At 37.5% G+C, this 17,970-nt stretch overlaps 2 protein-coding genes and 1 long non-coding RNA gene across 10 annotated transcripts; 1 reads left to right on the top strand and 2 right to left on the bottom strand.

Annotated features, from left to right (window-relative positions):
• Window positions 1–865: 865 nt before the first annotated feature.
• On the top strand, window positions 866–7,812 carry LOC135163777 (serine/threonine-protein phosphatase PP1-beta catalytic subunit). Of its 3 annotated transcripts, XM_064123570.1 has the most exons (7): window positions 873–1,021; window positions 1,570–1,644; window positions 3,420–3,907; window positions 3,996–4,094; window positions 4,260–4,499; window positions 4,589–4,753; window positions 5,266–7,812. In XM_064123570.1, the coding sequence occupies exons 1-6, from the start codon at window positions 970–972 to the stop codon at window positions 4,700–4,702; spliced, it is 1,068 nt and encodes a 355-aa protein (XP_063979640.1). In that variant the 5' UTR covers window positions 873–969; the 3' UTR covers window positions 4,703–4,753; window positions 5,266–7,812. The 3 variants fall into 3 exon arrangements, with proteins under 3 accessions (XP_063979639.1, XP_063979640.1, XP_063979642.1); XM_064123569.1 differs by lacking the exon at window positions 1,570–1,644 and having other exon boundaries at window positions 866–1,021; XM_064123572.1 differs by lacking the exon at window positions 1,570–1,644 and having other exon boundaries at window positions 891–1,021; window positions 3,397–3,907.
• LOC135163780 (uncharacterized) lies at window positions 4,621–5,278 on the bottom strand. The gene is made up of 2 exons (XR_010299188.1): window positions 5,140–5,278; window positions 4,621–5,056 (listed from the first exon to the last, which is right to left on the bottom strand). It is a non-coding gene; the product is annotated as an uncharacterized LOC135163780 (long non-coding RNA).
• LOC135163778 (uncharacterized) lies at window positions 7,593–17,379 on the bottom strand. Of its 6 annotated transcripts, none has more exons than XM_064123573.1 (8): window positions 17,223–17,379; window positions 14,264–14,462; window positions 14,033–14,189; window positions 13,878–13,963; window positions 11,334–11,477; window positions 10,500–10,751; window positions 9,438–9,530; window positions 7,593–7,926 (listed from the first exon to the last, which is right to left on the bottom strand). In XM_064123573.1, the coding sequence occupies exons 2-8, from the start codon at window positions 14,373–14,375 to the stop codon at window positions 7,913–7,915; spliced, it is 858 nt and encodes a 285-aa protein (XP_063979643.1). In that variant the 5' UTR covers window positions 14,376–14,462; window positions 17,223–17,379; the 3' UTR covers window positions 7,593–7,912. The 6 variants fall into 6 exon arrangements, with proteins under 6 accessions (XP_063979643.1, XP_063979646.1, XP_063979647.1 ...); XM_064123576.1 differs by having other exon boundaries at window positions 10,539–10,751; XM_064123577.1 differs by lacking the exon at window positions 9,438–9,530 and adding an exon at window positions 9,802–9,865 and having other exon boundaries at window positions 17,223–17,378.
• Window positions 17,380–17,970: the final 591 nt, after the last annotated feature.

Raw genomic sequence — 17,970 nt, 5'->3', positions numbered from 1 at the left:
TTGTTCCAATTTTTTTTTGTTGCCGGCCCGACGTGCGACTTTCATTTCGCTGCAACGAACAGTTCATTCGGTCGTTACAGGAGAGTTTCGCAACACTCTTGTGCATGTATAAACTGAAATATTTAATAGAATTTTCCCGCTGGAAATTCACTAGATTTTAAATTTTCTAATTTTCTTTTCTACGTCTATTTTCTATTCTTTTTGTTCTGCGTCGAATTTCATTTTTCATTTGAGTGATTGATGTGTTCTTTAAGCTGAGTAATTTCCTTATTCAACATTTCGATTAAAAAATCTAAAAATATTTTTTTACCGGAAATCCAACCCCCCAATTATTTTCCTGATAATTTCGGAAATGTCTGAAACCCGCGGCATCAATCCGCGTGCGTGAATTCTATAATTAACCTCCGAACGAAGCCCTTGTAAATCGCCCCGATGAGCCATCGCATAAAATAAAATTCCCACCAAAAATAACGCCCCCCTCTTCCCCTGCGCCGATCTGTCATACCGACCGGCGCAAAGTTAGTACTGACCCCGGCGTTGAGAGACGTCACCGTCGATTCTGGCGGCTGGGTAAACAATTTGATTTTAATCGCTGATTGGGATATATACAAACAAGCAAACCTTTGTATCTATGATCTGCAAAGGATTTTCTACAAAACTAGCTACAGTTCAGTTAAAAAGGTTGATTTTTTATTGTTTTTCCGGCCAACATCATAGACCACATTAAACGGATAATTATTAATTATCCACACAACTCCAAACAAAATCAATATATGTACAATGATGTACTAACGATATACAATCATCTACATTAATTAGTTTTTCCATTTGCAACCCCCCGATGGCTAAGTACATAGGGGCAAATCGGCGTGCGCATCTCGAATCCTCGAGGCACCGAGCGGTCCACAAACATTGACCCAGTGTTGGGCGATCGTCTCGAGGTCCCACGGTTATCAAGTTGTGGAAAAAATGGCGGATGTCGACTTGAACATCGACAGCTTGATACAGAGATTACTGGAAGGTACGTAAATAACTGAACAATTGTTGTGCATTAAAAAAAAGTGTCATCAATGTACCGTCATTCGATCTACTCGTATCACACAAAGCATCAGCCACTCAGCATTAACCTAACCATGAGTTAAAAAAAAAATAAATAAATGAGAAACAAGTGTATCAAGTCGCTCTTCAAGTGCCTCTCAAGTCTGCTCACCGTCACTCTCAATTATCCCCTAATTAATCGACATCCATGATGAGTCACTGGTGAAACTCGAGCGTAAATGTTCAATTAGCAACAGTTTCGTGTTTTATTTCACCTGATTTCATGCATCCGGGCATTGGCACCTTGTTCTTAGCCAGGTATCCAACCTTGCTCTCGATAATTCATCACCATCTAAGGACAAGATGCCAATCCACCTCTCTTTTCCTCTTTCTCCTTTCACATCATCTCTGTAGATAAAAATATTCTCGATAAAAGTCGACTCATTTTTATTGATGAGCCAACAAAAAAAACAAACATGTCTGTTTCTTCTTTCTACCATGCCTTCTTGTCGGAATAATTTTGCGGTAAAGTATATCACACACAGAATAATGATCAGGTCCAGAAGAAAGGCAGACTAGCAGATATATTCCTTTCAGAGTTTGCTGGTAAAATCGTTGAGAGCAATCGTGTTACGTAGTTGTTTATTTGATTATTGTTTTCTGTATCTGTTGTTTGAGGTGTGAGCATGGTTTCATTGGTTTGTTGTTGTTTTTGTTAATCTAAGGTGGAGTACACGTACGCAGGACGAAACACTGATTATTTTTATTTCAATATTACGTTGGATAGTTCGCTAGATCACAGTTTTTTTGTGGAGATGATGAAACGTAAATGGAAATTGTCCAAAAGTCAGATCTTTTTAGACTGCTCTCAGTTCTTCCTGGATAATTATGAATATTCGCTGAATATTCGTGGCGTCAAAAAGTTCAATTGATTCCTCTTGACATTTTGCAATGAAACCAATAGTTATTGGAATAATCTCGGATTCAACAAGGTGTGAATAATCACTTTGTTTTGTTCTGCCCTCTGTTACGTTTCACCATTTCAGTATTGAATTTGATACTTACTCCTGAAACCCGAGGAAACTGTAGTGCTACTTTGATAATTATAAATACATGACACTGTAATAATTAGAGACAATGACCCTTTACCTTCGCCAAGGACTTGCTAACAACGTACAGACCCTGTATCGACTCTAAACTTACTTTTTCCCTTTTTTTTTCATTGTGGATTTTTTTTATCCAATAACTACCGTGAAATGCATTAAACTGCATGGCTGAGTTCTTCACGGTCGTGTCTATAAATAAAACTGAAAATAATAACGATGAAGGGAATCGATGATATTGGGCATCGAGTGTTTTTCAACTGAATAGACTGTTATCATCTATCCAAGAGCCCAACGAAAGTTTTCATTGAGAAAGTACGTCCCTTGTTGATAAAATCAATTTTTTTCTTAAAAGAATATTTCTAATTATCAGAGGGGATCGATGGTCATGGCTTTAGTGGAATTAAATAAACAAGATTCTGTTGAATGTTTTTTTTCTCCGATTTGCTAGGGATTTATTTTTAAATTGGCCATGCATCTGCTGGAAAATTGTAAAAATAGAACAAAATAGAGATCAATGTGAAAAAATGTACTGAATCCATTCTGAAACGTACAGAAAAATTCTATTAAAAATCGGCAATGGAGAATTCCATTGAAGCTCCACTGAACATTCGTTGAACAGTATTAGCTTTTGCGGATTGCAATGAATTCCACAGCTATTCCACGTGTGTTCCGTGGAAACTATTTAGGAGAAAAAGTGGAAATAATTCAATTTTCCATGCGATTTTGTTTGTCTTGTTACTTACAATGTAAAATATTTGAACCAAAAAATTGATATATTTACATGGATGAATTTCTATGGGAAATATCTCAATAGAACTGTTATTAATGTGGAAAAAATGCATTTAAGGCCTGTGATTTTTTAATGAATAGCATTAATACTTGGATTATGATTTCATTTTTTTGGTTTCCGAGAAATCCAATTATATGTACTGCAAACACCCGTTCAAAATTTTTTTCTAATTTCTTTTTAAAATTCAGGAAGAGGATTTTCTGTATAAAATTTCTTAAAAAATAAGTTACATGGAAAAATCAACTGCTTCTGATTTTTGATAAATTATTATCAACTTGCGATGGTAACTAATAATATTTATCAACACCGAGATAACTCCCTCTATCAGTTGAAAAAATAATAAAAAATACCTCGAGTGCCTCCGATTTCCACTACACATCCTTAAGAGCGAAATGATGCAATAGTTGGGATATTGTTTCGTTTTTTTTTTTCGTTTTCGAGCACACAATTTTCTATTCTCAGCGAGGAATATCTTTCTGACGCAGTTCGAGGATGTCGTCCTGGAAAATCGGTTATCATGACCGAGGCTGAGGTGCGTGGATTGTGCCTGAAGAGCCGTGAGATATTTTTGCAACAGCCAATACTTTTGGAATTGGAAGCACCACTCAAAATATGCGGCGACATACACGGTCAATACACCGATTTACTCCGGCTATTTGAATACGGTGGTTTTCCACCAGAATCGAATTATCTTTTCCTCGGCGATTATGTGGATAGGGGTAAACAGTCTTTGGAGACAATTTGTCTATTGCTTGCGTATAAGATCAAGTATCCCGAGAATTTTTTTCTCCTGAGGGGTAATCATGAGTGCGCGAGTATTAACAGGATATATGGATTTTACGATGAGTGCAAGCGCAGGTATAATATCAAATTATGGAAGACTTTTACGGATTGCTTCAATTGTCTACCCATCGCTGCTATTATTGATGAGAAGATATTCTGTTGTCACGGGGGATTGAGTCCAGATCTGCAGGTAAATATGAAATTCCTTGCTTTCTATCAGTTTTTCTTTCTGAAATATCGGAGTTGATTATTTACTCAAATTCATTTTCAATTTCCAGGGGATGGAGCAAATCAGACGGATCATGAGACCAACTGACGTCCCAGACACTGGACTTCTTTGCGATCTCCTTTGGTCTGATCCAGATAAAGACGTACAGGTACTAAACATTTCTAATAGTTGAAGAATAGGGAACATTTGTAGAAAGCCTGTAAGTCTTTACTTCCTCCTTCATGATTTGACATTTCATTCTACCATTTATTCGATAAAAAGTAATATATATTCCACGATATATTTTTTCACCCCTTCGTTTTCATGATTTCAGGGTTGGGGAGAAAATGATCGAGGTGTATCCTTCACCTTCGGCCCGGACGTGGTATCGAAATTCCTGAACCGTCACGATATGGATCTCATATGCAGAGCCCATCAGGTAGTTGAAGATGGCTATGAATTTTTCGCAAAACGACAACTTGTCACGCTATTCTCAGCTCCGAATTACTGTGGTGAATTCGACAATGCAGGAGGTATGATGAGCGTCGATGAGAATCTCATGTGTAGCTTCCAGGTACCTTGAACGTATTTTATTTCTAAAAACAACTCCACTGTACTTCCTTCGTGGTTTTATTTATAAAATTCTATTTTTACAAATGCTAGATTTTGAAACCATCCGAGAAAAAAGCTAAATATCAGTACGGCGGTATGATTGCGACGCAGACTGGAAGGCCATCAACACCCCAGAAGAATCCAACCAAAAAGAGCAAAAAATGATCGTCATACCCAGCTGATCCTGCATAGCAGTCAACACTCATGTCATTCTAGGTGAGGGGTATTCTTCACTCGAGTGGTGAAAATAATGAGTCCAACGTGATGTTTTTGGACATTCACCTACGAAATAACGAGGGAGCATTTTTTTTTATGAAAACACTTCCAACGAGAGAGCTCGCTAATAATAGGAGCAAGCAGTATAAAATCGGGCGATTTAAATCATTAGCATCTAAAAATTGGCAGAGCCAGATTTGATTCCTATTTATATTCCTTTTTTTCTGTTGAAAATCCGTCTTCAATGGTTAAACGAATATTACTTATCCTCATCGTGGTACTGGCGTAATATTTTCTCTCAGCCTATAAAAAAAACTCAAAATATATTTCAAAATTCTTTTCCAAAATTTATTATTATCGAGAAGTATAAAAATTTTTTTACTTGCCTGTGTCTAAAGACTTTGGCTAATATTCTCCAAGTGACACTGCTAAAAATAATTATCCTCAGCACGCCACCTTGTGTTCACAATCATCAAACAATCCGCAGCCATAATCAATCTCCTGTGTTTCAGTTGTGGGACGACGTATTATCCAATTGAGCCCATAACGCCACAGTCGAACGTATACAAGTACCTCTTCCTCGATTCGCATCGTTTAAATCGTCAGTAAAGAAACTAAAGGAAAAAAAGGAGACCAGCCATCGACGGTGAAGAGAGATATGAGTGATGACAGGGTTGAAAGCCAGAAAATGAATAACAAATTATGAAAATACGATTAATCATTCTTCCTGTTGACTATTGACAGTTCATTGGTTCTATATATTTTTTTCATGGATTTACTGTTGAATTATTAGAGCTTAACTTGATTTCTCATGCATTAATTATTGAAATTCGTACTTCCAGTCTTTACGAGTGGGGATGATACGCCTTTAACGTGCATTTCGTGAATGTACTTTATTTATTGCTTATCAAACTAGATTAACATTGTCACTGATCACTCGTGGTCATTGAGATGGATTCCCTGAGAATTCGTTTGTCGGCTCGTTAACAGTTGGATTTAATTTTTTTTATTAATTTTTATTGCGAGATACTTGGGGGCAGGATACACCTCTTGTGGAACAATTTTTAATGAGTTAATTTTTTCTTTTCGTGATGTTTGTTCGGTCATTTAATTTCTCGCTTACTCAGCGGCATCGCACGTTGTTTACATATGCATTTTTTCTTCTTTCATTTGATATTATTCACAATATGTCTCTTCTTGAGTCACTTCCTCAGAAATGATACGCCGACTTGTGAGTGTGAGAATGACTAACCGTGAATTATGTGAATATGCGAGGGTGAATGACTAGATTTTTTGAAGAGATAAAAAATGATAAACAGTATTTTTTATGGCGATGCCCCTGTATAGATAATTATAAGTTTTCCTCAGAAATTTAATGTGAAATGAAATGGTTCGTGAGGGAAATTAGAGGTGATCTAGTGGAAGTTGTTGTAGATTTGAGATCTAGTGAATTTAGTGGCAAATTCCATCGGATTTGTATTAGATGTTGGCCATTTCTGTCGGTTCAATGGATAATATTCTACCGAAAAAATGAATAGAATATGAGTTTGTGTCCATTTGTTTGATGTAAATTCCAATAGAAATTCGGTAACTCAAATATTCATTTTTTTTTATGGGAACATCCCACAAAGGAAATGCCTCAGTATAAAAAAAGTTCCCCAAATATTCAGTTCTATGATTTTTTTAACTATAAAACAATTTTTATTGAACTAGAGGCCCGTTAAAGTTCAGAATTCGTTCGTAAAAATTCAATGGCTTTTTCTGACGAATCGACTAGGTTTTCTAATGAAATTTTTTCCTGTCTGAGAAAACAGGAGATGACGTCGAGGAGGCCTGGATAACTTTAGTAATGAGATAATTGAATTATCCGTAGAAAAAAAAATATCCAGAGGTAATAGGTTGTCAAATGTCTTTGGAACGAATAATTTCAAATAAAATATGGAGATATTTGTAGATAATTTTATTGGCTATGAAAAATATCTATTGGTATTTTTCTCTAAAACCCATCGATCCAAAAGACATTTATCCATCTCCTGTGATCACTTAACCACTGCTTTTCGTTGATTTTATCGTTTACGATAGTTAAAAATGTACCAGGTTGTGTCGTAAGATCAAATGATTCGCCTTAGGTGGGCATTGCAATATTCTCGTGTCCTTTAATTGCCGTTTGAGGTAAAAAAGAAAAATTATAAAAAATACAAAATTAAAATAATAATATTAATTAATGGTATAATGATTAGTGTAACGAGCGAAAGATGTAAAATTACGTGAGATAATTATTACAACTGTACAAACATAATTAATTTTGATTTGATTAATTGTGATCTGTGGTAGAAAATGTGGAGACATTACGTTTCTTTGAGACTTTATCTCCTACCTTTTTATCTGAAAAGATTTTTTTTTCAGGTGTAATCGATGGGAAATTACGTTTACAAGGGCATACCTTGTGCACATCACTGATTGAATAATACATATTAATATTTCAATTATATTATTCGTGTATCTATCATTTATGTCAACATGATTATTTTGCGGTTGTTCGACATAACGTAGTACGTAAACAGAATCTATAGAGCGACGGCGAAGATTAAAGAATAATATGAATAAGAAAAACACCTCAAGTTGTAAACTTTCAGATAATAAATATCCCTATTGTTGTAAAAATATCGTTGTAAATTTTTCAAAATGATTCAAATTAATTTTCCATGAACATTCACTTTTTACGAGATTCATAGCAACTTTCGGGTTGTTGACATAATTTTTAAGGGTGGTTTAAATCATATTTGTGTTCTGTTGAAGCTTTTTTTTATTTACTAGTGAAATTAATGAATTTACAACGTGGAAGTCATGATGTAGATTTATTTCAATGATAACTGGGTACAATGATAACAATTACGTAGAAACGAAATTTAATTTAACAAAAAAAGGGATAACTCATAAATTTCTTTTATAATTAAGAATCAATTAATAGTAGGCGAGCTATGGTCGGAGAAGGCCAGCTACTCTGCTCAGCCCCGGGCAGTTTCCCACGAGTCTTCTCATCTCATCCCAAAAATAAATCCAATTTCTTATTCTTTCTCATTCATATAGACAATTCTTTCGATCTCACTTCGTTGATGCGCTTCCTACTTCCGCGAGCAGGAGGACGCGCGATATCATCTAATATTTGTGAGCTGAAAAAAGTTTAAACGATAATTATTGCACTGTTCGTCGTCAGGTTGAAAAAAAAATTGAATTACGTTTAACGTTTTTGAATATAAAAAAAAATCCTTGGATATTGGGGGTCACTCAAATCGGGGGGATATTCAATATGTATTTTAATCTATATTTCATGTATTATCAATGGTTTGCGGTCATATAAAATCATAAAAATTGATTTAGCAATCGAGGAAATGAAATTAAAAAATTGTCTGAATTTTTCTAATCAATATTGAAAGACAAATAATGGGAAATTTTCGAAAATCTTCTTAATCCACTGGATATTTCTAATTCCCAGAATAAAAGAAATTTCCATTTGTTAATTAATAATACATGAATGACTGGCAAAAAAAATAAAAACATTTATAAAGTAAATTCATGCTTCGGGATACACTGAACGCCGATATGACAGTTGTCCTCGTAATATAGAGAGGTTTAATCTCACTTGCTCTCATCAAGGAACAATTATGGAAAATTGAAGCGGTAAGCGAAGCGTCTACGCTACTATTCGTCCGTTTCACATTTCCCACTGCGCACTTTACTAAAAAAAACTAAATAAATAACATTTGCGAGTGCCTGTAAAGACTCCTTACAAACTGCACATTCAAAGGATATTCAATGAACGAAAATCAACTGAATAATTAAAAATAAATGGTATTATAATATTCTGGCTTACTTGACATAACTGGCACGTATGTCTAATGCCTATAAGTAATGTAATGGATCCTTTCTCGCGTCGTATTACCGGCAAACATCGTCATTATGGGTTAATGGAACGTAAGTGCTAGTAGAAAAAACGGTGGTAATGATCTGCCGCAATTGGTATCATGTTTTTTTCTAGTCAGTTGACACTTGGAGGTTGTCAAAAGTATTGTTTCTTGGGGGGAAACGAATTACACTCTATTTTTTATACATCCTGATTGATACACTGAGAGAAAAACTGCAGAAGTATAAAATTAAAAAATTTAAAATCAGTGGTTTTCCTAGGCTTTTGAAAACATTGAAAATTGAGTGCCTAAAAATTTGAATAAAAATATACGAGCGATACGCTGAATTGAGAATTAAAAAAAAACACAGACAGTAAAATGTATTTATTGGGAGCGACTCCTAACAATTTCCGTCGATATCTGGAATTTTCTAAAATTTTTGTGACTTGGACGAAATAAATTGATCCTAGTTTTTAAAATATTTTCTTTTCTGTATAGAGATCGACACGAAGCCATTTCAAGATTATTTTTCAATTGAAACAGGAGCCCTGGTCTCCAATAAGGGTAAAATTTCCATAAAAACAATTAACACTAATTATCACGTAAATTAAAAAAAAAATCCGAGAACCCCGATTCTCTCCTATATAATTATCATTTCTGAATTGGAATTTTCAGTTTTTCAATCAGTGATTCATGATTACTCATTGATTATTGACACAATTATAGGGGGTAAAAGGGGATTCATAGACACTTGATCAATATCAAGAATAATTGCTCACGTTTGTTCAATAATATACCATGCTCGCTATTGTACCACGGGCTGGTAAAGTGATATCTTGGAACGGGCTGCGAATAGTAATAGTATTTTTGTCCTGAAACATTTTGTATCTCTTGAAAATTTGCACTCTCAATATCAATACCTGACATACAACATATAAATGTGCGGTATTTTGTTCTTTGGCAGACAATTCACCCTCTACACTAGCGCAATACTGAGGAAAATTGTAAAAGACTTCATGCTCGCGATGAATGATCAAAAAACATGGACATAAAAATATTCAATGTAAAAAAAATTATGAAAATTGATAAAACTTTAATGAATTCGAGGCTGGGAATCGTGCTAACTCATGTAAATTGTGATACCGCGAATTTAAATCCTGATGGGCCTCACGGGGTTACAACAGTGCGAGGAAACCCGCCTGGTTGTCTGGAAAAACAAACGACATGGTGAAATTTAATCGAGGACTTTTCAGGGCGATTCAAATACGCGATTTTTCCCCTTTTCGGGGGACGGGAGGGGGACTGTCAGTTACCGTGCGTTGAGCTGCTCGTTGAAAGAACCTGAGATGCGTTCAAAAATATTGAGATCAAATTTAAAAGCGTCATTGCGGTAAAAATTGATGAAGTTAGGATGAAATTCAAACAATTCAGAATTTCCCATTGTTGCATTTATCGATTGAAGTGGTACCTGATCGGAAAATCTTCTTTGGCATAAATTTTTCCATAAAATCAATCCAAATGGACTTGCGAAAATTGAATAAAAAACCCTAATACTGTTCATGTTTTTCCATAGATATATTCTAACAGAAAAAAATGAACAGATGTTGATTGAAAAACAAATACAACAGATAGTTCTCATAATAGAATAAATAAAAATATATCCATATCTAGTTTATACCCCTAGTCAATTCACCTTTTGTATTCATAAAAAATATCTTCAATTCATGGTGTTCCACTGCTCAATCTCCAATACCACGCAACAATCAGAAATAATAAATAAATTCGAACGTAAAACTGAATATGAATATTCCTCATTGGTTTATGTGTCTGCCTGAACATACCGAAGGGCCTGAGGGGGTGTCTGCTCCACAGGTAATTACGTTTAATGGGGCTGAGGTAGCTGTCCCTCAAATAGAAGGGGCTGGTGCTCCATTGAGCGTAGCTTGGGATATATGGTGCATAACATGGATACCACCATGGATCTCTAGTGAAGGCGGTGACCGGTGCCGATGGGGATGGCTCCAGCATATCGAAGAACGTCTTTCTTCCTAGCTTCAATGGATACGTGTCGAAAAAGTCGTCCAGTAGTTTTCCTAAATGATTTTTTCAATCACGTGAGAAGTTTATCATCTTTTTCATTTCAATCACTAGCTTCATTATGCCTCATCAGCATGCGAATAATTATCGTTGCGAGAGAATGTTATCGTTCCCTTGTATCAGCAGCGGTTGAATTGATCGGTCTTTTTTTCGAGAGAGAACATCATTCACGAATTGAGAATAAAATTCTTCATTGCGATTTCGCATATTTTATATTCGTGGAGATGAAAATGAATTTTTTTTGTGTGAATGAAGAGAAAGAATGAGAATGAGAATACGTGGAATTTACTGGTTTTGTCCCATTGAAGAATTATCCTTAATTCAAAGAATTTGCATTAAAAAGTTCGATAGAAAAATTCAGAGAGATATGTCTGTAATTTCCCAGAAAAGTCCCTATTTTTAAAAAATCCATCTCCAATTTCTGGAAATTAATTCGTGAAATTTTGGATTCTTAAAAAATAAAGAGTTCGCTGGTAATCAGTGGCACGTCAGTACAGTAATTTTTCCATGGAATAATTTCACAGGCATGTGTTCTCCCCGATACTTGCTTTGAATGCAGTTTTTGCTAGGGTACCAACCGTGTATATCGAACAGCGGTTTCGTAGACAGGGCGGGACGCCTGTGACGAGCTAATAGGGGCGATGAGCTTGGATACAATCGGTCGATGTCAGCCAGTCGGTCCAAATGATCATTCCACGCTTTATCAGCATCGTACGGTTTCGCTGCGCATTCCAACCCAAGGGGGGATTATATAAAGAAACATACAAAACATACAAATAATAGTCATCAATTAAACATCAATGACTTCCGTCACTTGTTATTAATTTTCAATTTCCATCGTTTGTCGCGTTACCGTCACCAAAGTCTCCGCTCTTCACTGGTCGACGGAGACTACGTAATCCTGAACCGCGAGTTTATCACGAGGATAACGAAGAGAGTCAGACATGCCAATCCCCGGAAAAGACAGAAATCACTGGGTATTTTAGTTATTTTGGTTCGGGGAAATATGTCATTCAGACGAAGAGAAATATTTAGTAAAAATTACGCGGTCGCAGTGGATGATCAGACGTGTGGTCCAATTATACGGAACCATTTCAGTTTCAACTCACATTATTTACGTCGCCTTCGCGTTTTTCTCTCGTGATTTTTATTAAATATTTCTCTCCGTGCAATATTAGTGATTGACCGATTAAATCCGAAACATTCGGATATTGTTAGATCGATTTCACACGAAGTTCGGCGATCACGAGATTTTTCTTGCTTTTATCAAACTCCATATATTCTATCAAAGTTATAACAATCATGAGGCATTAATGAATATGCCTTCACTACGTCTATCGAGGGGATAATTTATTAATCAAATAATTACAACGTTCGCACGCACGTAAAGTACATTACGATTGAACAATGTCTACTGACTCATCAATTTGAGATCAATTGAAAGTGTTTCGACGCATTTCCCAAGTTTATCAAGTCATCCTGAAGACGTGCACATTTATCACAAATCCCAGTTCGTCATCGGACTCGATGGAAAAATTCAAGAGAACTCCGTGAGATATCTAGTCTCGTCGATTTCTCAATATTTTAATCTTCAGCAGCGATCCATAGACCTCCCTCTCACGATTTTTCCATTTTCTTATGATCTGCTGCTGCCTGAGATTGCTCAAATCAATCATACGATGGAGATAAACCATTTCTCTCGGTATATCGTCTGAAATCAGTTGGAGAATGCACCAAGGTGATTGCTGATGCGACAACAAATGCTCCGATGAAACTGGAGTTTGCTGATGATGCCATTGACAATCAGATGAGTGCACACGAGTGCTGAGCATACACGATGATACACCAGGATATTTAACGAATGATACAAGAATACTGGTGAGACTGATCGACTTGGGAATAACTGTCGTTTCGATATCTATTTCACTGACTATTGCGTGCGTGCGTACGCCTATGAACGCCTTGGATGATCATTAAAAAAATGGAAAAAAATCGGTTTTCAATCTTCTTTTAATGAACTTTCTTTTAACACTAATTAACGATATACAAAGACAGACACATTGGAGAAATACGAGTTTGTTATTTCATAATTAAGGTCTTTTGACTGATGAATCATGCGTACAATTTTTGGAATTAATTCGCAGTTCAAGAGGTCAGGGAATCAAATTGACAAAACAAATTTTTCTGTCCAGTTCTAATTAAACTGAGAATTGTTCAAGTGTTTATCACACTTTGACTGTAATGAAAAAATCTTCAACTGAAAATGTTCTGTATGTGGGATTGATTCCGTGATCTCCTGAGATGGATGAATTCAGTAGTGACTTGACAAGACTAGATGAGTTTTTATGTCTCTAATCGTCAATATTTCTGAACTAAAGGAGATAAAAAAATCGGAAAATTATGATTTTGCAATTCTCTAATATTCGACGATTAAAAACATCACCTTGTCTCACCGATCATTAACTGAGGACTGACAACAGTCAGACTATCGAACTAAATCCATCTCCAGTAAAGTAAAAATTTTGGTGATCATTAGATCCACTGGATGCTGATGAAATCGTTTGAGTGAATAAATTAATACAATCTTCCACGTTTCGTCGAATAAAAAAAAAAATTTCATGTAACTTGCACCCTCGCTCGGTACGAGGGGTACAAGGCTCTTTGCAGGCGTGTAACATGGACGACAAGGCTTGCAGGCAGGGCGAAGGATCATTAGGGGTAATGGGATTATCAATGCCATGGGGTAGCAGTACAAAAAAGATCCATTCATTTTAATTTATGTGTTAAAACGAGCGGAGAGTGATCTTGAACTAGAACCCATGACCAACGACAAAATAAAACAAAAATAAAATGAGACAACAACAGAGGTGAAGAGAGAAAGGAGAGAGTCTTTTTACATATGGAAAATACGTGCTTCAGGACGATGACCCTGAATCCTGGCGCTTAAGCGACAGGACATTGTCAGAATATCAATTAGTTTGATTCGCGATATTGATGAACTCGCGCTGTCACTTTTCGATGGTTTAGAATTTATTATTATTATTATTTTTTTTCATGTTTTGGTGAATTTCCCAGTCAGATAGCGAACTCCGGACGTGGGGGATCTCGTGCTTAGTACGTACCAGAGAAGCGCTCGACGGGCTTGTACTGGTGAGGGTACAGCTGCCTTGGAGAGTATCCGTAGATCTCACGATGAACAGGTAAGTACCTGAAATAATGAAAATAACATTTATTTTCCACACTCTCCCCCCAATTGAAGTTCCGTTGCAATAATCACCTGTATCCAGGGACATTAATGCGATCGGAGGCGTGAAGGGGATTGTCATAGATCGACTTTCCGAATGGCCACGACGACGAGTGGAGCTCGGGGAAGTCGCTGCCGAAGATGCTTCTCGGCCTGCGGGTGTGCTCGGGTGCCCTCATGTCATCGGTACCTTTAATTACGCAGTAATGAACAATTAATCGATCGACCGGTTGATGGAATCGCGAGTTCGGGGCTTGAACTCACCCTTGAGAGCTCGCACGTAGCTCTGCCAGAACTTGGCCTTCTTGGTGATTGGCTCGTTACGGCCAATCATCGCGAGGTTACTCTTGAATCTTGCGTCCATTGTCGTACTCATTTTTCGCTCAGTATTTGTCTCAAATTCGTTATATCGTCACTCCGTGAGAGTACTCTCTACTACTCCTACCGACCACTTTCTCGTTCGCTAAAATCAATATTCAAGAAATGAATACTGTGACAAAATATTGAAAATATTCAATCTTGTCCGTTCACCAGAGAAATGATTCATTTTAATAAAATTAATTAATTTAATATCAATATCTTCACAATAATAATTATAATTAAATTAAATAAATAAATATAATTATAATTAAATGAAAATTCAATTTTTAGTTTCATTTGCCTCAATTGAATAGTTTCATGAATGTAAACAAATAATTCGGTAATTGCAATAAAGCCTCTTTGGAGCAAAAGAATTTCATTCCATTCAAATGCGTCATTTCTCGCGTTTCATGATAAATTCACGATAAATCAGGCTAATCTTCCCCCCTCCCCCTCCCTCCCAATATCGCCAAATCCCTCGAATAAAAAACAAAATTGGCGGCGTGACGCAAGAGTCCCGGATTTCGCGGCCGTTAAATTTAGTTCAGTGATGCAGTCCGGGACCGGGCAGACTCCCCCGGCCATTTTTAGCTTCTCTACCTCTTCAATCCGTACAAAAACAGGTGGACCGAGGCTTCGCAACGAAACCCGCGTCCCTCCATTTACCCACGGGACCAGCGTCGTTACACTTTCGTGTGACTTTGACCGATTTATTTGTTCTCCACCTCTCCCCCTCGCGCCACATCATACGCTCGGCTGACACTGACCCAATAATTCCACTCGTGTCTGAGACGTCAGGACCGTCGTAATGAACGAACGATCGAATAAAAACTAAGGAATCATCAGTGGTGAATTCGCCTGACGATCAAACACCCGGAGTTCTCTTGGCAGACGTCTCGAATTATAAAGTTCAAATCGTATTCCCCTCGATGACATACCGTCGCTTAAAAATATAACCAGGGGCTCAAAGCCAAATATTGCGTGCCACTGATTTCGCCAAAAGCACACCCACAAACTCGTCATAGCCTACATTTTTAATGAGTTATTAATTTGAATAGGATTCACGGCCGACGAGAATAGAATTGACTCACTGCATACGGAAAATAGGTCTTAAATTAAATCCTACGCAGCTAAAATTAATGTAGGACTTTCCTGCGTCTTTTACAGAGATTTTCGATTGAAGAACGACTGAAGTAAATGATCAATTGTCTGAATTTCATCGACTGTTCCCTCGACTATCGATCTAAAATAGAATATTACATGAAAAACTATCAAATTCAAAACTTTCACGCGATTTTTACCGGAAATTCCTCGAGTCTCGTCTCCTGAAATAGTTCAACTATAAATGACCCGGGAGCTAATGGATTTTTCAAAAATTGTCAAGAAATTGTTTTCGTAACCCGTGAACTCCTCCACAAAAATATCCCTCCCATTCCGACATATTCATTGGAAACTGACCAACAGTCAAAATCGACTCAGATTTTTTCCATTCCATTTTCCTCTCAAAAAAAAAATTCCATATTCTCGCCCTGGACATTTTCTGCACATCTACCCAAGAATCCCACTATCAATCTGCACAACTAATAATCACAATCTAGTCCCCAACATTCAAAATTTTTCTACCAATTTTTTTCGCGCATTCCAATTGCGAAAAATCCCCGACGTTATCCTCCGTCCAAAATCAAGTAGTTAAAGTACCCGTCGAGTCTGCCAACCTCCACGATCCTCATCTCTCCCCTTTAACGACTCCCACAGCTCTCACGAATTCACGCGAATAGCGATAGCAATAGTTGAATAAAATAAAATCTATAACCCAACGATCATTCGTTCGAGCTCTCGAACCTTAGTGGGTTTGGTAGTCGCGATCGTGTGCTATTTTTACTCAAGTGTATAAATATCGAATGAGATGTTACATAAGCCCGAAACGTGCCAATTTATTAGGATAAACGATACCACCGCCCCTCGCCCAAGTAAAATAACCGAAAAATCATTTGTTTGATTCACTGCATGGGATTAACACCAGGTGGCTCCTCTTCACGGTGCAGGGCCGGCGACTAGCCTCAACCCCCCTCCCTCACCCCTTCTTATTACATTCAACACACGCATGCAACATTCTCCTGGGATCGATATAGCTCATACTTGAAACGCTCTATATGCGTTTCAGCTAAATGCGTTCTGAATGCGGTTAATGTGTCACCCTGGTAGAGGTCATCGGCGGTATTTCATACCGCTGGCTTGTTATAGCTGTGGAATTGATAGCATCAATCGAGGTAAATGAGCGATGAGTAATAGATGCGATCAAATGATAAAGAATCATGAAGAATGAATTTTGTTATTTTTTTTTACTCAACCTGAATGTTAAACTACTCTGGGATCGCGGAGGGAGAGAAATTTTGGGTGAAAACCCCTAAGCCGAGTACTGGAAAAAATCACAACCCCTTGTTGTGAAATAACCCTGTTAAGACAAATTTTCTCGCGATTTCCGACCACTTCGGTGGGCACGAGAATTTCTCCCAGAAATTTCTCTCTCAGAAATTATTGCAGGTTAATGAGATGGGGTGTGCATTATTAATCAATTAATGATCAATGGAATTGGTATGCGGGGAATGGAGATTCTCCAGTCATAAATACGAAAATCCAGCGTTTCTCCTCCACTTCAGCACAAATTGATCACAACAGATGTTCCTCCGGGGGTAAATAGTTTTATCAACTTCTTGAGTGACAATCACCCCCCCAAAAATCGCGCACAGAATCGAATGAACGAGTGAAGAACTTTGAATTGATAATTCAATGGTTTATTTTTTTTTAATGAAAATAGTAGTGATGAAGATAACTTAACGTGTCGATCAAACTGATCAATTACCTAGTTTCGGTTGACCGTTCGGTTCGAGGATTGGACCTAACACTGGGCGTCAGCCGCCAAAAATCGCGAACAAGTATATTCCGGGTGGTTAACCAGAGCGCCACCCTACGACGAACCACAGAAACCAACCCGCGACATTTATGGCAACTTGCTTGTCCACCCCTCACCCCTCGCAGATGTAGTTCGCCTGCCCCGGGGGCGCGGAAGGGGGGAGGGGGGCTTTCTGTCTCTCGTTTGAGCCGGTGCACACAAACGAACGTCGAACAACACGATACGTCAACAAAAAAAACGTCAGTGTTTCCGTTGTTTGTGTCATTGTTGCGATTTGGGTTTTTTTTTTCTTGTCGTATCGACGAACGAATTGTCATGATCACCCTTGTGGGTCGCCCACCAGGTCGACCCACGCACCGGTCAGCTATTCCAAGCTCCTGTTGTCTGAGTGAAATTCTGTTCTCCATGAGATTCCACTGGCTCATGCGTCGTACGAGAAATTTCACTACGCATTCTCTTTGGAATTTGTCAAGGGCTGGGGGGAGGGAATAGGCTGTTGAATATTTTGGGAATATATTGGACAGATTTTTTTTGGATTGCCACACATTTTTCGTGGTGACAGCAACATTGCCACAGGCCAATGCAAGAAATGAGTGTCCTCCAGTTTCTTGGAGGTGTCTCAAATTATTCGTCTTGCAATGTTCAATGTCACTGCCACATGATCTCGAAAACAGGTCGTTTCGAATGCGAATATGTT

This window comes from Diachasmimorpha longicaudata, chromosome 6 (genome assembly GCF_034640455.1).
Source record: "Diachasmimorpha longicaudata isolate KC_UGA_2023 chromosome 6, iyDiaLong2, whole genome shotgun sequence".
In the NCBI taxonomy this organism is placed as follows: Eukaryota; Metazoa; Arthropoda; class Insecta; order Hymenoptera; family Braconidae; genus Diachasmimorpha; species Diachasmimorpha longicaudata.
Note: the sequence above shows the minus strand (reverse complement) of the source record. Positions and strands in the feature narration are given on the sequence as shown.